Genomic DNA, 24141 nt, shown 5'->3' on the forward strand with positions numbered 1-24141 from the left:
TATTCTTGCCCTGTACACCGCCCTGAGTCCTCCGGGAGAAGGGCGGTATAGAAATATTAATAAATTAAATTAAAAATTAATTAAATTAAATTAAATATGCTGCCACCAATGTAAGTATGAGGACCAGTCATAAGTAGCAGTCATTCAGTGCCATCATGAGTTCATTCACTGATTGGGTGGTTTTGTACATTGATCTGGCTTAGTATGTAATAATATAGTGGGTTAAGAATTTCATTCTTCCTTTTGTTATATGTTGACATTTGTATGCTGCTGCTTCTGGGTTATTCTGGGCTCATAGGATATAGTTGCTAAAATCTGGGACTAATCAGAAATGAAAGCCGATTCTTCCAGTGATATTTTTATAATTGATCATGTCTACATGATACCTATTTCAGTCCTAAAGGTGAACTTGTTATTGGTTGTTTCAGAGAATGACTTCTTAGTATCTGGTTGCAGAATATTTTACCAGGGACATTAACCTACCATTTTTGTTCCAGTCATTAATAATAATTCTAATTTATTAAACTTGTATGCAGCTCGACTTAAAATAAGTAAAAGATGGTAAGTGTGTAGACTTTTTCATAGGCATTTGAAATTTGTAAAGTTTAAATTCAATCCATTTTACTGTTGCATTATTTGAATAATGTTGCAAAACTGGATGTTGTTTGCTTGTTTAGTATTTTAATACATTTAAGATCAAGGGTCTTTGTGTGTTATATGTCTTATATAAGCAAATGAAACCAATATTTAAAATAGGAAACATGAGAAGTAAACATACTTTTTTATATTGTTCAGGAGAAGAAAGTAATGGACCTTTGATTGAAACTATATCAAATACAGAATCAGAATTTCCTGGCAATTCTGAGGTAAGCTTTAACTGTGGATATAAATGGTTTTATAAAATGAGATTGGATATTATTGATGGAAATTACTTGAGATAACTATAAATATTGCCAAACCTTACCCTTCCAAACCATATTTGTATGTTTTTTTTATATTTATTTTAAAAATACTATTTAAACATATATTTATGATAATAAGATTGTCAATTCTTGTTGGTTGTGGCCCTGCAGAATTTTATATTTGTTGACTTTCAAGCAAAATGTAATTAGCAGTTTGCAATCTAGTGGTAGCCACACTGATAAGCAGCCATTCATAATATTCTGCTTTTCAAAAAAAGATTTCAGTTCTTTCAATTCCAAGCCAATATCTCTGGAGGAGACCATATTGAGCAGAACTGTTTAGAAATATATTTTATTATTATTATTATTACTCCCCACAGTTTGTCAGAATGAAATTGTACATGCATATCTGATTGAAAATAATATCAAGTTAATTGTCAGTATCAGTACTAAGTGTCCATAGTTCAATAAAGAATCTAAATTTTATCCCAGAATGAGTTTTAAAGTACTAAGTTGTACTTTAGAAACATCATTTATGAGAGTAGATGACCTGTAATGCTGTTCAGCTGTTTCATTGCTAACCATTTGCAATATTTTATTTATTTTCTACATTTGATTGCTAATGATTTTTTCTTTCCAATTTGGGAATGTGTGTGTCTCATGTTCATTTTCCCATTCTTTCCATTAATTTGAGTTAATTTATTTTCCTTTTAAGTTTAAGTCAATCATATAAGTGTGCACTAAACACAACATTTTAACTAGTTAATTAATACACATTCCATCAATTCTCATATATTTATGTTACTTTTAGGGCATCCTTAGATTAGTTCCATGGGGAATTTAAAAACAGCACTAACACCTTGGCCAAACTATGCCAACTTTCACTTACCTGAGTAGAAAATGACAGTGGGTGCATTTTCATTACTTATCTCCATCAGATATATTAAAAACAGACTGGCAACCTCACCTCCCATTAAGTATAATAGGAAATATTTTTTCTTTTTTCTGCTTCAGGCTGTTTTGGAATGGGATCATTTAGCCTGGACTTGGTATCTCTTTTAAGGGGAATGGAGAGACCAGTTCTTGTGTGTTCAATTCCTGTTCATACCTGTCTATAAACTTCCCATTTCAGACAATTCCACTTAATAATAATAATAATAATAATAAAGTTGGAAGGGACTTGTAAGAGCTAGTGAGATAATAATAGTAATAGCCTTCTCCCCATCCAAATATCATTAGAAACAGCTTCAACTCTTCTCCCGCCACAGGAAGCAACCTCTTTATCTTTCACCAACTTTTAAAAATAGGACTGCTTTTTAAATCAACCTAAATCTATTTGAATTTCCAACTATAGAAATGTAACTATGTATTTCCTAACTTGCTTTAAATAGAGTCTGAAAAGAAAATTGACTTGATCTTGAAGACAAAGAGAAAAATAGTAGCTAATATTATCTTCTGCAAACAGCATAGTTCTGTCGTGCGCCTTGATCTGATTCTCTTTACAAGTTAAATTTCATATTTTGATGCAGAATTTACATATGGAAGTGGGGATAACTTTTAAAGAGGCCTGACTTTCTCTAACATTAACCGCTATTTTAGCCAGATAATCTCTTTCCCGTAGTATACATTCATCAACATGCCCTGAGATTAAAATTTACTGTTTCATTTTGCAACAAACTTAATAGAAATTTCTTTGATTTTCACATTTGGTTATGCATGCTCTCTACATTCAGGGCTATGGGAAATGATATGAATAGAAGGATTTATCAACTAGAATATAATGTAAAACAAATCAAAATATTAAAAAATTACATTTATATAAATGTGGATAAAAAATGGAAGGGGAAAAACTTTAAACACCTTAGATTCTACATGTATTTTTATATAAATAATTAATCTAACTCATCTTGTATATCTCATTTGTACCCTTAATTCACAACTTTTCAGACTTGGAAGTCACAGTGCGATTTGGTAAAGTTTTGAACTATCAAAGATAAATACTTTTGTTAATATTTTAACTATTGATTTTTTGAACGTCTCACCAGACTTCATACTTACTGTCTTGAAATTTCCTAAGAGAACATAGATACCAGGCAAGATTTGAATTAATTTTTAAATATTCTACATACTAAGAACAACAGGGGAAAAAAAACTATGCTGCAGTTTCAATCAGATTAATCTACAGAAGTTAGCAAAGGGAAACAAAATCAGTGCTCATAGTAAGATGAGGGAAAAAGGAGTGAAATAAAAATAGACATGGGAGGGAAGGAAAGGATCAAGATAGAAAAAAAAGAAAGGATTCAAATCAGTGAAGATTGTGCTAGCACAGGGGTCAGCAACCTGAAACAGTGAAAGAGAAACTCGGAACCGGTTCCCTCACAAAAGGAAAAACTGGGAGCCGCAAAAACTGTATGCGCATGCACGTACATGCGCGCATGTGCAGAACAGGGTTTGACTGGAGTGGAGCCAAGGCGAGATATGCACCTACCCTGCATATTTGAATTGATTGGTTGAACTTTTTTAGTCCCACTTTTTTTTTTTTTGGACTGCACATGGCAGAGGACTGGGAGCCGCAGGGCTCCGGAGCCACGGGTTGCAGACCTGTGTGCTAGGTGGAAATTGGTGTTCGCAGAAAGAGAAGATGGCAAAAATAGGGAGCGGGCTTGACATGCTTTAATTTGGGATAGACAGTGGAGGAGGGATTGGAAGCAGATGAGGAAATGTAAATGGCTTTATTTTAAGGTGGATAAGTGAAGCGTCAGGGTAAGGCAGTGGGAATTGGACAGCAAGATTGGATAGCTTTTGGCTATAAAGGCCGGGATACACATTTATAATAGAGTTAAAAGATCAGAAATTTCTAGCTCTTTAATTCTAGTTTATGGACAGCAGGTTATATTGCCTGCAAGATAAATTATGGAAATATCATTAGAAGAATGCATTTTATTCATAATACTTATGACAATCTAAATGATGTTGCTCAAATTGGTTCTGATAGATTACTAAATATGTATACTTTGCTTTTTACAACAAATTCTCTGCTTTTATTTTAAGGAAATTTGTGAAAGTACAGAAATGTTCATTTATTTAAGGGTTTTTCAAACTAATCACGAACTAATAACATAGGTCTAGTTTAATTTTTTGCTAAAGAACACTAAAAGAAAATGCATGTTTAATAAAAATTTTAGCCATTCCCTAATACATATTCATGAAGTTAATATATCTTTCGGTTCTCCTATTTATATTTAAAACGAATACCTCAAGCATTTGTTTCCTTTCTTTTCTTAATGTGTCAACATCACATGTCAATGTAATTCACTTTGTTATGTTTAAGTGCTATAGCAGCACTGGCATTAAATTATGTAAATAACTTCATTGTATTAAATTCAACATCTTGAAACCTGCATTAGGTTTCTGTTTTATAGGGTAATATGGATTGTGTTTCAAAGGCTGCTAGACCTGAACATTGAATATCTAAATGAAACAAATTTGTGTAAGAATATTTCAAGAGCTCAAAAATGCCATGTCAATGCTTTTTATCGAATCCAAAATATATTATTGAGTCATTCTTTATACAGCAAGCTTTTAAAATTATAATCCTAAATGTTTGACAAAGTAGAGAAAATCCATGTCAAACATAAGTTATTATTACTAGATTCCTATCTAGTCTAACTACTTAAAAGATGACAAATGGCTTAAGTGATCCATAGTTGTTTTAAGAATTAAGCTGGGAATTGTTCATCACAGCTTTGAACCATAAACAATAAACAATAAAAAATGCCACAAAGTTTTATGGTTGCTGCATTTTTATAAGCATCCTGCCGCTTTTGCATCACACTAACAGCATTATATTTTTCCATGATGCCACTGGCAGGGCCTAAGTACCACTGAGACCACAATGCTCATCTCTGACCTTCAAGGGGTAAGCAGCTACAGGGGGAGTGGTTATATATTCCTGCATGGATGGTATTGCGTTCTCCCGTTTGCCAAAATGCAGCGAAAGAAAAGAGAAAGAGAGGGAAAAAAAAAGATTTTTCCAGTTTTCCTAGGATCTTTCAGAGAATGAAATTTATGTTTCAAAAGTCAGGTGTTTTTTGAACACCTGATTTCTTCAGTGTGGCTGGAGAAGATTTGATTTGCAATTACAAAAATTCCCAGTTATATGAGAAGACATAGTTCCGACGTGAATGAAAGGTTAGAGGTTAAGTAAACCAGTTTTGTAGGGTTCTACATTTCTGAAATAATAGTTTCACAAGGGGTGATTGCTTAAATGCTACTGATTGCCTCGCCAAAACTTATAATCCTCTAATATTTTCCACTGGAAGATTTTTTTTTTAAAAAAAATAAAAATCACTAAATGTATACTTGTATACAAAAAATAAACATCTTTGAAAAGTCTACCTAAATCCTGAAAACTGGAAAGGTTTTTTATTTTTCTTTTCTTTTTTTTCTTTTTACTGTTTGGTTTTGCTTTGGAATGAGTTTACATTAAGGGTCTGGGGTCTTTTTTAACAGATCTTTGGCTTGTTTATTAACACCACATTTATTTCTACAGCAGTGAAAAATTGCATGCACTCTCTTAAGTAAACTACTTTGTACATCACTTCCCTGTAAGTTTCAGTGAAGGATCAAGTTTATATTTTGGGGCAGGGGGATTCTGAGTGGAATAGTTTTAAAGCTGAAGTCCAAGCAAGTATAATATGGCTTACTCTTAGAAAGTAAACAATTTATAATGAGTAAAAGCAGGATAAAACTGTGTTTTCATTATCTCAGTGCATTCAGAAATAGACCTAAAAATGTACGTTTTTTTCCTTTACAAGTAATTTAAATGTAATTAATTCTGATATAATACTCCTCACATTGGGTAATGTCTTAGTAATATATGTTTTCTATTACTAATATGCTTTTCTTTTGCCACGGGTCTTTTGGTGCATTGATATAACTCATAGTTTTGATGTGGGAGCAGAGTTTTTCTATTACTACCTTAAAATACTGTATGGTGAAAACTATAATAATATTGAAAGAAAATGAAAGTAAATCCTAAAAAGCGATTTAATCCACGTTTGTGTTCTCTTTATGAATCTATATTTGAAAGGCTGGTGAAAACCTTTTATTAATAAAAAAACATGTTGATTTTTTTAAGGTTTGTATAACTTTTATGTAGCAAAATAATTATGCAGTGCTTTTTTTGAAAGTGTAATAGGAACATTTATATTCTTCTGGTCTATATTGTAATATCTTGAAAAATGTTGAGAGACAAAACGCCCCATTGTGTGTGTGTGTGTGTGTGATATAAAAGGATATTAATGTGTGATGTGTGTTGACAATTTTTCTTTAATGTAAGATCCTAATTTAGGAAGACATATTTTATTATGATAGTGGGAAGTCTCTTGTATTGCAGAAATAATATAATGGCATTTTATCTTCTAGGAGAGGCACAAAGGACAGTACAATATTAAAATGTTCATTTTTGAGTTTTCACTGGACATTGACCATCCTCCACCTTTTGCTTAAGAATGACCTACTTAAAGAGAGAAGCTAAAATCCTCAAGATGCTCCCTGTCACCCTCTGCAATTGTATTAAATGCTGGATTTTCATAATTCTGATCATAACTATATACTGATTTCATAGCAATGCAATAATGTGCATGTTTGCTCAGAATAAAATTCCTTGGGGTACAGTAGAACCTATTTTTAGATAAGAATATATGAGACTACAGCTGAAAAAAAATTGATGAACCTACCACCCTTCTAGCAATATACTCACAACATACACGTGGAGAAACAAATATTATTTGCTCTTTTTTCTGCTATTTTATTTCCTTTGAAAAACATATAAATGAATCATATCTCCTCACATCAGAGATTTGGCAGCATGTGGCTCCTTCATTCTCTCTACCTTCATTTCTCTAGACTTCTACATTCAGACCCTGCCACATTTTTCAGAGTTTTCTCATTCCAGGGTGTAAAAAAAAAACAGCTATGGAAGTTATTGAGAGATAAATGGCGATTTATCCAAGATCAGATTCCCCCTCCTAAATCAGATTTTTTTTTCTCTATTGCATCAGAAGTTAAAGCCACTTTACACTAAATATTGATAAATGTAGCAAGGTAATACAGTACTATAGCTTATTTCAGATTTATGGATAAAAGAAAGGTCAAGTATTTAATAATATCACATTTTGATGAAAACTAAGGTCAGGAATAAAATAAGGCTTATAGCTGTCCCTAACCCTGTAATACAAAGGATACAATATGTGACTTGTCTTGCATTATTGCATAACTCTAAAAACATGGAAACTACCTCTGAAGAATATAACTTCTCCATGTTGGTAACAAGAATATTATTGTATAGCTCTAAATGAATATTGTTCTTTGTTGTATAGATTAATTACAAACTATTTAATCTGGATAGGATCAGAAAACGAGTCTTTTACATTTGTTAAGAATCCTACTTTTTATATAACGTCTTTCTTTAACTTTATATAAAGGTATAATAAGTAATTCAGGAAGTCTATAAGTACAGATGTGGGTCCTCAAAAGTCATTGTCCATTCTTCTGGCAGAACATCATTCATTCTTGTTGTAACAGCACTAGTTGAATCCAAGCTGGTAACTTTTATCCATGAATAATAAATATGAAAGGGTTATGGAAACAATGACTACATCTCCTAAGGAGGCTGTGGATGGCTATTCTGAATACTACAACGTCCTTTATTTCCTACAGATTTATTGAAGCACTCCAAAATAGCAGGACTGCAAATTCTGCCAGTTTCATTTCTAGCATATTTGGAGGACAGCAGCTTATAGAAGGCTTTCTTGAAGACCTAATATAGGCATTTCTTGGCCCTTTGTTTCCTTCAGATTGTAAAGTTATTCAATAATCTGGAAGAATTACTTCAATCCCCTGATCATACAAAGTTGTAGAGTTAGGGTTTTTTTTTAAAGAGAGTTTGCTCATATGTTAACACCCTGTTGGTTATTCCAGAAGTCTGGAAGGAGATTCAATCTGTTCCTGAAGCGACGTCTCAGGGTAAACCATTGACAAAGTTGTATCACTAACACCTGAATGGCTGCAATGATAACAAGCTTCATTATGTGATGTCTCTCTTTAATAGGGAACAAGATGAAGTAATGAATTTTAGCCTGTACCTTAAGCAGATAAATATAAAACACACACACTTGGAGAGAAATCAATATCTGTCAAAAGATATGGTCCTAGAGCTGTCTATATAGCTCCTGTTTTATTGAAAGATATGAAACAGCCTTATGTGATAACTTTTTAATTGCTAAATATATTTTGACAATTGAAAAAATGTTGCATTGGGATAATCCTTGACATAAAATGCCATTTAGTAAAGTCTAGCACTTTAAAAATGGGTATAAATCACTTAGGTACCAAATATGAGGTTGTAAATCCAATTCCTCTGTAGCCTATACTCAGCCTTATAGTGGAGCTATTTTATACATAGGGTAAGTACCTTATATTTACTCAAACATGATCAAAGGGTAGGAGGGCTGCAAGAACCCTTAAAGATTATTTTATCTTACCCCCAGCCTACTGGAAAAAACAACTAACATGATGCTTTTAGATAAACCATGCCATTAGTAGCCATACAGATGCCCTTAAGAATGAAATCAGCACACCATTTATATTAGCATCCAAAGAAGTACTATAGAATTGTGGAGAATCAGACAATAATGAGTCATTTATTCCAAAGGGTTGAACGATGTGATGGAATGTGCACTTGGAAGAGTGAGAATAGGGGAATCTCAGCATTCGCACCATAGCTTCCCAGTCTGTGGAGATTCTCAGTTGTCCAGGTCATAGTTACCTGAAAGATGCTTTTTCACGAGGCAACTGGACTTGACTTGTTTTTCTCTGAAGACATTTCACTTCTCATCCAAGAAGCTTCCTCAGCTCTGACTGGATGGTAGGGAATGGAAAGATTTATACTCCTGCAGACAGCTGTTCATTTGCATTCTTTTAACGAGTCATTAATGCTACCTGGAGCCTTCTTGGAACTATTAAAAGGACTGCGTTGTAGACTGGAGATAGATGTCGTGTCACTCCCCTCTGTTGAGAGAGGGCTGTTCAATTTTGACATAGATCCCATAGACCTGGAATCTATAGATGGCCTCTTTGACCCCTCTTTCAAACCAGTGGGATCTATGTCAAAACTGAACAGCCCTCTCTCAACAGAGGGGGAGGAATATGACATCATCTATCTCTAATCTACAACACAGTCCTTTCAATAGTTTCAAGAAGGCTCCACACCCATTTGCACTACTCAGGTGACCCTGAAGATACAGATAAGCCTCCAAGCAGCAACAACGACTTGCTAGAAGAATGCAAATGAACAGCTGTCTGCAGGAGTATAATCTTTCCATTCCCCACTATCCAGTCAGAGTTGAAGAAGCTTCTCAGATGAGAAGGGAAACGTCTTCAAAGAAAAACAAGTCAAGTCTAGTTGCCTCGTGAAAAAGCATCTTTGGGATTAACTATGATCTGGACAACTGAGAATCTCCATAGAAGAAGAAGCTATGGTGCGAATGCCAATTCCCCTATTCCCACTGTACATTCCATCACATCCTTCAACCCTTTGGAAAAAATGACTCATTGTCTGAACCGTTTGGATTCTCCAGATTTAATTCTCAAAGAATTCAAAATGGAAACCTCCAAAGTTTGCTATCTTTATTCCTCAGCGGGACTGAGAGAGAGTGATTAACCCAGCCAGTTTCATGCGCAAGGTAGGACTAGAACTCACACAACTTTTGGTGTCTAGCCAGGATTTTGACACTACATTGAATATACTCAACAAAAAGTCTCGAACTGAATCTTTCCTTCTCCCTGTTTATACTTCCTGAACCTGTCTCAGCTCCTCAATGAAGGGTATTCATTTGCTCCCAGATGACATTCATGACTTTTTCCCCCCTCCCCTTTTCTTTTCTAAATGCCATCCCCAGAAACAGTATACAGGTAGTCCTCAACCTATGACCACAATTGAGCCCAAACCTTCTGTGGTTAAGTGAGACATTTGTTAAGTGAGTTTTGCCCCCATTTTACAACCTTTCTTGCCCCAGTTGTGAATCACTGCAGTTGATAAGTTAGTAACCCGGCTGTTAAGTGAATCTTGACTTTGCTTGTTAGAAGGTTGCAAGAGTTGCTGACCCTGGGATGCAGCAACGGTCATAAATATGAACTGCTTGCCATGCATCTGAATTTTGATCACATGATCATGGGGATTTTTTTTCCCCTTAAAGTTTTCTTAGGATTTTGTTTCGTTTCTTGGTTTGGTTTTATTTTACTTTGTTTTACTTTACTTTACTTTATTATTATTATTTTAGAAAGTCCCAGAAATCTCCTTTTGAAGTTCAGAAATAGCAAGTAAATTACAAAGGGGGGTTTACCCAAATTTATTACAGTGTGATTGCTACTAATCACCTTTTGACAATAAGAAATATATTTAAAGACAAACAAACAATAATATTCTCAGACCCGTGCAACTGTAAATACTTTTTATTCCCGTAAAATCTGGAGTCAGGTAGATTTCATTTCTGCACATCTTGTTTTCCTAAACTATAATCTTATAGCATTTACTCTTTATTCTCAGAGCTCTTTATTCTCTGTGCTTTCTGCTTTCACATGTTGTCACTGTGTCATCTATACAGTAAAATGTACAAAATTGCGCTGGGCTGAAATACTTTGGCAACATAAAAGAGCATTTCAAAGTAGCAACTCTTGTGTCCTCGTTCAAATGTATGTTGACTAGCTTCTTTATGGTGAATGTGTGAGTCATAGTGTAGGCTTCAGATGTTACTGTTTAATAAATATCTTTATAACAGGGTGACTTCATTGTGGCAAACGTCTCTGCATTTGTGCTTGCTTATTTATGAAGAAAGTCAGTCGTGTCAGTGTTTGGCTGTGCAAATATAAGAAAAATATTTTTTGTAACTGTGTTGCAAATCTCTGTCTGAAAATAAATGTTATTTAAACCTTATTTGACCGTAGTCTTTTCCTAGAACTGAAAGCTTGAAAAAACTTAAGATACATAAGGATATTTAATATATGTACAATGGAGGCTGATATAGTGATGCCTTCTGTTCTCTCTAGATTGATAAGAGCCATCAAAGCAAGGATTCTGTTTTCTTCAGAGATGGTAAACGGAGAATAGACTTTGTGCTTACTTATGTGGATGATCCAAAAATTGATGGAGAAAAAAAATTGGTAAGCAGCTTTTATTACTTCTAAATTTAGGACATAATTTTGCTTTTTTATACGCCAACAGCCTGGTATAAAGTCTATGTCATGGCACAATTCTAATGGGTGCTCTTTACAATGAAAACAATTCTCTTTCATCTCTACAAACCAGGATCAGTTGTTTTTTTCTATAGTTGTTGTTGATGTAATGTTAAAATATATTATGTTTGATAATACTAGTTGTGCTGCATGCAAGATAAGAAAGCTAGATTCTTTTTTTTTCCCTGCCAAAGTTTGCTTCGCCGCTTGCAGGCTTGAGCGCTCTCTTATAGACTATGCAAGGCAATGCCCTTCATCTAGACAAGATGCTTCATGTTACAGTACTTCAACCTGACGTACTGCATTTTGTGACACTTTGGGCCCTCTAAGATTTCCTGTGGCTGGAAGATGCTTCTGCAGTTTCTGATAGCTTTCTCTTACCTGGTATCCTCCAAATATGTTGGCCTTCAAAGCCCATAGTTTCCCTGGCTAAGCATTATTGAAGTCCAGAACACTGGGCAACATCAGGATAGGGGAAAAAGTAATTACTGGTCGTCCGGGGGGGGGGGAATTCCCTGGGTGTGTATGAATACAGTTTGTATGGTTGGAAAAATCATTCAAATACCAGACATATAAGTCATAGTTACTTCATGCCCTCAGGAGCTTTTCAGATTTCTGACCAACTGTGTGCTCATAATATAGAAAGTCAAATACATCTATTTGATTTCAGTTTGACCTAACAGAACTATTTTTTTCATTTTAAGACAAGGTAAAAAAAATATCCATAGTATCCCCCCCAATTAGTTTTCTTGTTCTTATGTTTCCTATGGGAATAGTGACATTTTATACATTAGTTAGCATGGAGTAGTACATTTATTTTATTTATTTATTTTAATCCCATTTATATCCCGCCCTTCTCCGAAGACTCAGGGCGGCTTACAATTTAAGCACAAATCAATGTGCTTAGCAATAGCCTTCATTCTATGTATATACCTGCTTATTAGGGCTTTCACCCACCCCCAAGCGGCATTATTACAAAGTCAGCTTAATTGCCCCTAACAATCTGGGTCCTCATTTTACCTACCTCAGAAGGATGGAAGGCTGAGTCAACCTTGAGCCTGGTGGGATGCGAACCTGCACTAATTGCAGGCAGCTGGTGTTACTTAAGGAGGCATTAGCCCACTGCTTCACCAAGGCTCCTTAATTTAATTATATCTCAGGGGTTGCCACATAGAAGAGAGAAGCAACCTAGAACTAAGGAGAAATTTCCTGGCAGAACAATTAACCAGTGGAATAACCTGCCTCCAGAAGTTGTGAATGCTCCAACACTGGACATTTTTAAGAAGAGACTGGACAGCCATTTGTCTGAAATGGTATAGAGTTTTCTGCCTGAGCAGGGGGTTGGACTAGAAGATCTCCAAGTGTTATTGTATTATAGAGTTCAGGGGCCACTAGCTTGTAACAGCAGCCAGAGCAACCTGATGTGTTTATGCACTGCATATAGAGATCAGAATCATGAGTGATGGCAAGGCAGTTTCTCATCTATAAAAATGGTAACTGGGGATCAACAGTTTGGCAGGGGTCCTGTCTGTGCTGTGGTTCTAATTCATCCCCAATTCCAATTTAACACATGTACGATGTGTTAAATAGATGACAATTTATAATAAAATGTAAATTAGCCCTAGACAATTGGGAATAGAACTTTTCTTTCCAGGACAGATGTTGTTAGATTGCAAAGTCAGGAAGACCTTGCATAGACATTAGGCATATGCAAAATGGTTCCAATGTGTTTCAGGTGCAGCTATCTTTTGCACTTGAAACAAAGAATTTTCTGCCTTACAAAGCACTGAGATGGGATCAGTTCTCAGTCCATATGCTACCCATATATAGAAAATCATTGTGGGACTAAGACATTTCTAAACTGAAATAGTATAGTTACACTAAATCAATAATGAAAAGGTACCGTACGCTTCTGTTTTTAGACCTATTTTGATGGAACAATTCAGTTGAATCCCCTTGAAGCTGAATAACTCCATAATAGCATCAAACAAAATTAGTGGCCACCTACTGCTGTTATAGAGCCTTGGTGGAGCTAAGTAACACCAGCTGCCTGCAATTAGTGCAGGTTCGCATCCCACCAGGCTCAAGGTTGACTCAGCCTTCCATCCTTCTGAGGTAGGTAAAATGAGGACCCAGTTTGTTGGGGGCAATAAGCTGACTTTGTAAAAATGCCGCTGGGGGGGGGCAAAAGCCCTAATAAGCAGGCATATACATAGAATGAAGGCTACTGCTAAGCACATTGATTTGTGCTTTATATTGTAAGCCGCCCTGAGTCTTCGGAGAAGGGCGGGATATAAATGGGATTAAAAAAAATAGTTATATCTCACCTTAAATGCATATGTGGATTCAGAGGTCCTTCAAAAATTGTACCGTTGGAAACCCCCCATTTAAATACATTGCCAATGGAAAATAAACTTTATAACTCTGAAGGGATCTATTTGTTGAAAGATTACAAAACTTACTAGTTTTTGAAGCTAATTTTTTCCTCCCATGTTTTTCTCCTTTGGAGAAAAAATGGCTAAGCATACTGTATCGAAGTAAAAGGATCCCTTCATTTAGCATATTAAAGTAAAACGGTGTAGAGTATAGCTTTGAAATCCAGTCCTTTTAAGAATGCCCATGTCAAATTACACAAATAGGCTTTTTCTAACTTTAAAACAGTTTGCACAGAGAACCAAGCAGATATGTAAAAAAATGGCCAGCAAGTTCTTCAGATATCAAATCTTGGGCAAATTGCTAAAGTACATTAGCTTGTTTTTCTTAATCCAACTTGGTTCAGATATGCTTTTGGATAAATGCTTAAGCTCCTGGGCTTTGTTCCCCAAATTTTGTTACTCACGTGTTAAAACACAACATTTTTCCAGAAGGTTTTCAAAACTATTTAACTGCTCCAATAGCATAATATGAATGTAAAATAAACTTCTAAAATATGCCTCCAGCATATATTTGCCCAATAATGCTTCTATTCTTAGTCTACGGAACATTGCCAAGTCTTGTGCTGCCAAAATATAGTACAGTACAGAACAAAAATATGTTGGAAAAGATTTTACAGAAAATAAATACATTACATAAATGTTTTCTCACCAATTATGTAGTTGATTAGATAAATTATAAAGCTTATGAAACATTCTTTCCCTCTTTTTTGGGATTCTGAAAAGCCCTTAAGATTTGGCTATGGTGGAACCAGAGAGATATTTAAATGATTCCACTCATGAATCACAAACATGGATATTTGATCTAGGATGAATTATTTTTAACTTTAATTTTTAACGAAACTGCAGTTTCCTCATGAACAGTAGGCCAGCATTTCTCAGTCTCCAGTAGTAGTTCTGGCAGTATGGACCTGAACACGCAGAATTCTCATCAATGGTCATGCTAGCTATGGAATTCTGGCAGTTGAAATTCAAACTCCTAGATATTCACAAGGTTGGGAAATCCTGACTGAGGAAAAGACCAGAAATTATTGAATAAGTTGTTTTTGTTTAATTATATCATCCTGTCTTTATATACAGTTTGAATGAAGATAAGGAAAAAGGAAAAAAAAACTTTACATTGGGTATATTTATTTTTCCACATGATTATATGTGCAAGATGCTTCCATATTGTAGGTTTATAGGGTACATCAGTTATGAAACTAAACAAGATGCTATCTCTCTTGAAACAGAAGCATAACTATAGCAAGAGATAACTTGCTATACCATTTCAGACAAATGGCTGTCCAGTGTCTTCTTAAAAACATCCAGTGTTGGAGCATTCACAGCTTCTGGAGGCAGATTGTTCCATTAATTAATTGTTCTAACTGTCAGGAAGTTTCTCCTTAGTTCTAGGTTGCTTCTCTCCTTGATTAGTTTCCATCCATTGCTTCTTGTCCTGCCTTCAGGTGCTCTGGAGAATAGCCTGACTCCCTCTTCTTTGGGACAACCTCTGAGATACTGGAACACTGCTATCACGTCACCCCTCGTCCTTCTCTTCATTAATCTACTAGACATACCCAATTCCAGCAACTGTTCCTTATATGTTTTAGCCTCCAGTCCCCTAATCATCTTTGTTGCTCTTCTCTGCACTCTTTCTAGAAACACAACTGCACTCTTCAGTTGTGTTTCCCCAAACATTGTTTATTTTATCTTTTCCCCCTCCAGTGTCTAGATTATGACCTCCATAACTTATCAGGCTGTAAAAAGGGCAGTGGGAATTTTGCAATGTTAGTCTTGCAAGTTTCTGTTAATAGAGCCTTAGAATAAAGTAGAATTAGATAATCTGGTCATGTTTCTTATCTGGTCTACCTGGAAAGGTTGACTGCTAAGCTTGTAAGCTGCCCTGAGTCTTCGGAGAAGGGCGGGATATAAATGGAATTAAAATAAATAAATCAATATTCTTTTTTTATAGCCTCATAAGTTAGGGAGGTTCCTTTATCTGTCTGTAATGCAGCTGAGGGCTTTGCCCTCTCTTATCTGACCATTCCCTAGGCACCATCTCCTTCTTCCACTCTATCTCCCAAGGTCATTTCCACATATCATTATTGAAATAAATGACAATTAAAACTTTGATTTTACAGAGTTATGAACAGACTAAAGATCCAGATAAATTTGAAATATTTTTTGGAATTAATTATAAGAAACCTTCCTATTGAAAATGTTTTGTTTTGAATTAAAAACAAGGTGCACCTTTAAAAATTGGGCGTTAGAAGATACTAGAAGGAACTAAATATTACAGTTAAAGGAGAAGAATATTCAAAGTCAACTTACTAATACAGAATGAAGCAAAATGTTTTAACTTTGGATATTTTTGAACAAGGGACTCAGAAGTTAATTTGAAGAATATCTACCTGTGTGGATAAAAATTGTTTAAAAATGTTATGGAAGAGGAACAAGTATGGCATGACTGAGACTGATTTCAAAGTGGATTTAAAAATGGTAGGTTACAAGAATCACATAGAAAAAGAAATTATACTAGACATACAATAGAAACCAGCTGATAGCTTAGTAATTAAACGGGTATACAAATAGCTAACTAAGAGAGTGACCTGGATAATTTTCCTATATTCGATTGGCAAAAGAGGATTGTTAGGAAGGGACAAAAAAAATTGTTAGAAGTAAAAGGAAGAATATAATATTGGTTTATGTCATCAAGGTTAAAATAGATGTGTTGTTAACTGTTGTAACTCTTAATGGACTTTTGCTGACATCAGGATTGAAATGACAATTTTTATGGATTTGTTTATAGATAAAAGATATGACATGGGAGAAATATATATTGTCTTGCATTTTAAGAGAAGATGATAAGTAACTGAAATTATTTGTACTTGTGATGGTTTCTTTTCATTTTACTCTATAAAAGTTTATTTTGTGTTTTTTCTGTTTTTTACTTTCTATTTCTTCTTTTTCTTTTTTTTTAGTTTGTGTTAGTTTTTATTGCTGAAAATCTGTAATAAATTTGTTTAAAATGTGAAACCAAAATGTGAAAGGAGTATATTTTTAATTCTATATAATTTATATACAAAAATGCTGGACTAGAAATGAAAGTTGGAATTAAAATTGTATTTCAGGTCTGCCAGTGATATCTTTATAAATATCGATCTTACTTTGCTGGCTGGAAGCGAGGAAGACTTAAAGAATGTCACAGTTGAAAGTTGAGAGTGACAAAGCCAATCATTATTTTTTTTAAAAGAACTCTATCTGACAAGTGAAAATACCAATCTGGTAAAAATAGGTGAAGAAGTATTTTCTGGGCTCCAAGCCCCACAGGAATAGTAACCATTAAATAATCTGCTTCTTTAGAGAAAGACTGACAAATCTGCACAAACTATTAAAGTAAAGAGACTTTAAATTGCCATTGAAGGCAAATATTGTCAATGCCATCGTCTTCTCAGCCATAACATATGGCTGTGAAAGCTGACCACAGAAAGGCTGAAGAAAGAAAATGATTGGATTCTGGTGCTAAATAGTATTTTGGATAGCAAGTGCAAATAATTCAACACTGAAATAAAAACAGCATATATGAAGGATGAGTAAATAAAATATTTTGGACGCATAATGTGGAAGCAAGACTTTTTGGAGAAGATGCTTGGAATGGTTGGAAAAATCAAAATCAGTTGAAAAAAGGACTGACAACCCCCCACCCCACCCCCCTAACCCTAAGATGGTTAGATAGTTTCACTGATTTCACAGGCAGGAGTTTACAAGAATTCAAAAAAGCCATTATTGACAGCCCTGATTTATTCCATCCCAAATAGAAGCTATTAAACACAAAAAAATCCCACTCACAAATTATCTATTGTTATATATACATCCAAACTAGACTGTGTTGTTTCTCTGGCTCATATGTGTATTATTATTGTTATTGTTATTATTATTATTGTCATGTTTATACAGTGTATATTGGAGGTGGTTATCCTTTGAGAATTGTATGCAGTAGAATCTCATTTTAATGTATTAATGTATATTTAAAGTGACAAAGTTGTTATTCTATTCTGCTAAATGAAGTAATAGCTATGGTATCTGCAGTCTAGACAATGCCATTGTATAGGGAAATAGAATAATTTTAATTTGTCAATAGAAATTTATTTCCTTTTATTAATGCATGCTCAAATCCACGCGACCTGTCGCCTGTTTCCATACTCCCCTTAATGACGATCCCAAGCTTTGGGATTCCGAGAGGTGGCTGGGCTTAGATAGGGGCCTCGAGTTAAGACATGCGAAGAGGCCCCTGATAAAATTTTTAGCCAGTTATTTTAAGAAGTTAGGGAGGGGGAGGGAGGGGGGGGTAGGGAGGGAATCTTTAACCGGCACTCAGTCTGGTCCTGTTAGAGGTCCTGACGGGACGGGGTCTGGGGAGGTGGCTGCTGGTTCTGAGAATGTGGGGGTGGGGCTTCAAATCCCCACGGCGATAGGGAATGGCAGCAGGTGTTTGCGCGGAGGGCCATATCAACATCTGGGATCACGCCCCCGCTATCTCCGAGCGGTGGCGCGCTCCGACCCTCCGGTTAGCACCCTCTTACCCGGGGATGAGGGTGATCAGGCCCCTGAGCTCAGGTTGGTCTATTTTAACGCTAGATCCGTAGTTAACAAAGCTCCCCTCATCCGTGATCTGATCGAAGAGGAATGTGCGGATCTAGCGTGCATCACGGAAACTTGGTTGGGTTCGGAGGGAGGGGTGCCTCTCACCGAGTTATGCCCGCCAGGTTTCCGGGTGCTGCACCAGCCACGGGCTCAGGGCAGGGGTGGTGGGGTGGCAGTGGTTATTCGGGAGACCTTGTGTCCCCGGGAGGCCACCATTGTCCAGATGGCCGGGAGTGAATCCCTTCTCTTGAGATGTGGTCCTCGGGTTCAGTTGGGCTTGTTGCTCACATACCTGGTGCCCAGCTGTGTGGCAACAGCCCTGCCTGGGCTGCTCGACACCCTCTCGGGGTTGGCGGTGGAGTTCCCCAGGCTTATAGTCCTGGGTGACTTCAACCTGCCATCACTGGGGGGGTCGTCGGAGTTAGCTCGGGAGTTCATGGCTTCCATGACAGCCATGGGCCTGACCCAGGTTATTGAGGGCCCTACTCACGAGGGGGATCATACTCTCGACCTGGTGTTCCTGTCTGGACAGTGGTTGGATGATCTGGGAGGGGGTTCTCCATCTATCACCCCTCTGTCATGGTCAGATCATTACCTCCTGAGGCTGGTTTTCCGTCATGCCATCCCCCGCCGCTGGGCGGCGGAACCGACCAGGTGGTTCCGCCCCAGGCGCCTAATGGACCCGGACCGGTTCCAGAGGGCGCTTGGGCCGATACCTATCACCCTTACCCACAGCCCAGTTGATGCTCTGGTGGAGGCCTGGGAAACGGCTGCCACCAGGGCACTCGACTGCGTTGTACCCATGCGACCTCTGATTCGGCGCAGATCCCGTTGGGCCCCATGGTTCTCTGTGGAGCTCCGGGAGATGAAGCGTCGGAGACGAGGTCTAGAGAGCGGTTGGAGATCCAGCCGATCCGAATCCGACCGATTGCAGTTAAGAACCTTTATAAGGTCTTATCTTGCGGCGATAAGGACGGCGAAGTCTAACTACTTTGCCGCCCTTCTCGCATCCGCAGATAATCGCCCAGCCGCCCTGTTTAGGGTGACTCGCTCCCTCCTTAACCAGGAGGTGAGAGAGGATCCCTTGCAGGGACGAGCCGAGGAGTTTAGTCATCATCTGGCGGACAAAATCGCTCGGATCCGGACCGGCCTGGACTCTGACTGGGCAGAGTCTGATGTGGAGGAATCAGGCGGTCTTGAGCATGTTATCTGGACTGAGTTCGACCCTGTTTCCCCTGATGATGTGGACAGGATCATGGGGAGACTGAGCTCCACCACCTGTTTGTTGGATCCGTGCCCCTCCTGGCTAGCTTATGCGGCTCGGGAGGGAACACGAGGCTGGTTCCATGCAGTAATAACTGCTTCTTTGAAGGAGGGTGTATTCCCTGCCGCCCTGAAGGAGGCGGTGGTGAGACCCCTCCTCAAGAAGCCTGCTTTGGACCCGGCTGTTTTAAACAACTATCGTCCAGTCTCCAACCTTCGCTTTCTGGCGAAGGTTGTTGAGAGTGTGGTGGCGCATCAGCTTCCTCTGTTCCTGGAGGAAACTGATTATCTGGACCCGTACCAATTGGGCTTCAGGCCCGGACACAGCACGGAGACGGCATTGGTCGCACTGGTGAATGATCCCTGGAGGGCTAGGGACAGGGGCTGCTCCTCTGTCCTGGTCCTATTAGATCTCTCAGCGGCTTTTGATACCATCGACCATGGTATCCTGCTGCGACGTCTCAGGGGGTTGGGAGTGGGAGGCACCGTTTTACGGTGGTTCTCCTCCTACCTCCGGGGCCGCTCGCAGTCGGTGTTGACAGGAGTGCAGAGATCCGCCCCGAGGTCTCTCGTTTGTGGAGTTCCTCAGGGGTCGGTTCTCTCGCCTCTCCTGTTCAACATCTACATGAAGCCGCTGGGTGAGATCATTCGTGGTTTTGGGGTGGGGTATCACCAGTACGCTGATGATACCCAACTTTTTCTTTCCACCCCGAACCAACCCAGTGATGCCCTCTCCGTGATGTCCCGGTGCCTGGAGGTGGTTCAGGTCTGGATGGGGAGAAACAGGCTTCGTCTCAATCCCGCCAAGACTGATTGGCTGTGCATATTGGCGTCTCGGGTTAACCATGTTATTCCACCTCTAACGATGGGGGGTGAGGTGTTGCCCCCCGTTGATAGGGCTCGCAACTTGGGCGTCCTCCTGGATTCACGGCTCAATTTTGAAGATCATATAGGAGCCGTGACCAGGGGGGCTTTTGCACAGGTTCGCCTGGTGCGCCAGTTGCGTCCCTATTTGGACCGAGACGCCCTACGCACAGTCACTCATGCGCTTGTGACCTCCCGTTTGGACTACTGTAACGCTCTCTACATGGGGCTGCCCTTGAAGACCACTCGGAGGCTTCAACTGGTGCAGAATGCGGCCGCGCGAGTTGTAATGGGGGTTTCCCGATACTCCCATGTAACACCTCTACTCCGCGAGCTGCATTGGCTTCCGGTTGCCCTCCGGGTGAAATTCAAGGTGCTGGTTATCACCTATAAAGCCCTACATGGCCTGGGTCCGGGTTATTTGAGGGAACACCTGCTGCCGGCATCAAACGCCCTTCGCCCAGTGCGCTCCCACAGGGAGGGTCTGCTCAGGGTTCCGCCGGTGAGAGATTGCCGGCGGGTGACACCCAGGGATAAGGCCTTCTCGGTGGGAGCGCCTGCCCTCTGGAACCAGCTGCCGGTGGAGCTGAGGACTGCCCCCGACCTCCGATCATTCCGCCGGGGCCTGAAGACCTGGCTCTTCGAGCTCTCGGGCCCAGACTGAGGAGGAATTTTTAATTTGGGGTTCTTTTTTAACTGACTACAGGGTTAATTTAATTTTTTTTAATTTGGTTCTTAATTTTTGTATTTTGGATTTTTAATTCCCTGTAAACCGCCCTGAGTCCTCAGGGAATAGGGCGGTATATAAATATAATTAAATAAATAAAAATAAATAAATAAATAATCAAGGAGTGGAAAATTTTTGAGGCTTAGCCAAACAAAATCAGTGTATAAGAAACCTTGAAATTAAAATGATGTTATCTTTATATTTCTTTTTGTGATAAGCAACGAATAGACCTCTTTGATGGTAAATCAATTGATTAAATTTTCACTAGAACTTTAACCGCTGCACTTGAAAACCTGTTTACTTTAATGGTGTTTAAAAATCATAGTTAAATATTATCTTGAGGATGGGCATACCTATAAAAGATGATATCTTTAATTTGCAGATAAGCACCAATAAATAGTTATTCCATATCACACTACTACGCCTACACCTTGTCTTTGGACTAGGCATGAGCAGGTACCTTGTTCTTTCTCCATGGAATATCAGTGCAACTGAACTTTGCTTTGTTCTTAGCACCGTAGGAGGTAGAAAGAACTAAATATTCCAGTTGCCACTGTTGGTTTGTAAGCAGTGTGTGATTACATCTATTTAAACAGGTTTTAACTACTTCCTTTAGAACTGTCTCTGCTTATTGGGTAGTGGCTGTAAGCTCCTTAAAAGATCCCAGGAACGTCCTCTCCTACAGTGAAAAGTTTATCACTGCCTGAGCCCACCTGCTAGACACCATCCTGGAGGCTTTTACCAACCAGGAGGGATGTGGATCTAATTTGCAGATGGTTGCACTGACTTCTTCCCTAGAGTGTTGGATTCACTGTTTCTTTTGCTTTTATTCATTTGCAGGTATACAGGTGCTTATATATTTGTTCCAAGCATGCACTATTTCTGTCTCAAAGCAATAAACACATAAAAAATGTAAAGAAGGATTATGTCAAAAAAGAACAGAACACGATTCTATTGTGTTCTCTCAAGTGCAGAACAAGTGAAGGTACTCTTCCCTCAATCCCAGTCCAAGGGTTAACAAACAGATTACTCTTGAGACTGTGATATCAAATACATCTTTATAGTCATCTATCCAGAATGATTGGACATTTGGGAATGATTGGGGATGACAATAACTCACAGATGGGGTGGTACTACCCCAGACAGACTGGTCCACAGACTGGTCCACAACATAGGGGTGAACTCATGCCTCCTTCTTGAAGAGCAGAGGTGCTCATGCTAGGAGAGCCTTTATACAACTTAAGGTTGTGTACCATTTGTGGCTTCTCCTGGATCAGGAGTCCCTGCACTCAGTCATTGAAGCTCTGGCATCTCATGCTTGGATTACTGCAAGGCGCTGTACATGGGGCTACCCTGGAAGAGCATTCGGAAGCTTCAACTGCTGCAGAGTGGCAGCAAGGGCAGTCTTACGTGTGGCCCATGTTACACCACTGTCCCAGAGCTGCACTGATTACTGGTTTGCTTCTGGGTGCAATTCCAGGTGTTGGTTATTACCTATAAAGCCGTGTATGGCATATGGGTCCAGGTTACTTGAAGAGCTATCTCACAGTTCATGGCTTCCATGATGGCCATGGACCTGTCCCACCCGTGTCAGCAGGTGAGGTAAGCTGCAGATCCCATCAGTCATGGAGTTCCAGCTGTGGAAGTCCAGGAGAAGAGATTTCTCTGCCATGGCCCCGGCCCTTTGGAACATTTTGTCCCCTGAGATGAGATTGGCTCCTGCTCTCCTGACCTTCCATAAGAGCTTGTTTACCTGGCTTTAGCCAGTTGACTTGGAGCCCCAGTGGGGGAATTTCATACTGGAGATGGTCTATGGCATGAGTCTTCAAACTTGGCCCTTTTATGACTTGTGGACTTCAACTCCCAGATTTCCTCAGCCAGAGTGCCTGACTGAGGAATTCTGGAAGTTGAAGTCCACAAGTCATAAATGGGCCAAGTTTGAAGACCCCTGGTTTATGGTTTCGCCTCTTCCCCCCCTTATTTTTATTTTATTTATTTTAATTCCATTTATATCCCGCCCTTCTCCGAAGACTCAGGGCGGCTTACAAGCTTAGCAGTAGCCTTCATTCTATGTACGGTATATGCCTGCTTATTAGGGCTTTCACACACACCCTAAGCGGCATTATTACAAAGTCAGCTTAATTGCCCCCAACAATCTGGGTCCTCATTTTACCTACCTCGGAAGGATGGAAGGCTGAGTCAACCTTGAGCCTGGTGGGATGCGAACCTGCACTAATTGCAGGCAGCTGGTGTTACTTAAGGAGGCATTATCCCACTGCTCCACCAAGGCTCTTATATTCTCCTTCCTCCCCATCTTTAGTTATAACTTGTAATTTATTGTACTTTTAATGTGACTTTATATATTCATATATTTATGGTTTCCTTTTAATGTTGTAAGTCTCCCCAAGTTGCCTTATGGTGATATGGGTGGCAAACAAATTTAATAAAAAAAATAAATTAAAAAGAAGAAAGAGAAATGAGTGAACTTGGTGATAATAAAAAAAAGATTGAACACAAATAAGCTTTATGTTGCTAGTGAATGGTTGATTGTATCTAAAATGTATATTATTGGGGCATAATGTTTGCATCTAATTCCCCAGATTTCTTTTACAAAGCTTTAAGCATATATGGAGTGAAAAAAGGGGGGGAGTATAACATCTAGACTTAATAGACTTTTAAACCAGAAATTCATTATGATATACACAGAATAGCTTCCCAAACAGATTTGCAGGGAAATGGTACATTTAGAATTGGGAAATTGTTATGCATCTCTTCAGACTTGGTTTAATGTCAAGGTTCTGACAGACAGAGACAAATAAAGCAGAGACATCTAGAGAAACCGTCCTCAAACTGGTATCCATCATAGTTGCTGGAATAAAATTCTCCATCATTATCAGTTTTCTTGGGCATGTTGGATGGGTAGGGATGAAGAGTTATAATTTAGCATGTCTGCAGAGACTTCCTTGGGAGAATGAAGAGAAGACAAATTACAATATATTTAGAACTGTTTGCTTTGGTTTGAAAATGTATA

General features: G+C 38.5%; 1 protein-coding gene across 4 annotated transcripts in view; it reads left to right on the plus strand.

The window, feature by feature from the left end:
• The window catches only part of ANO5 (anoctamin 5), a 72849-nt gene that overhangs the window by 18674 nt on the left and 30034 nt on the right, over positions 1-24141 (plus strand). For 3 of the 4 annotated variants that reach the window (XM_083350708.1, XM_083350710.1, XM_083350711.1), the window contains exons 2-4: positions 796-866; positions 7887-7931; positions 11013-11126. In XM_083350708.1, coding sequence (XP_083206834.1) covers positions 796-866; positions 7887-7931; positions 11013-11126 — 230 coding nt within the window. The remainder of the gene's footprint in view (positions 1-795; positions 867-7886; positions 7932-11012; positions 11127-24141) is intronic. The other variant, XM_083350709.1, reaches the window with a different exon arrangement.

The sequence above is a fragment of the Vipera ursinii genome, assembly GCF_947247035.1.
Source record: "Vipera ursinii genome assembly, chromosome: 1".
Classification (NCBI taxonomy): Eukaryota; Metazoa; Chordata; class Lepidosauria; order Squamata; family Viperidae; genus Vipera; species Vipera ursinii.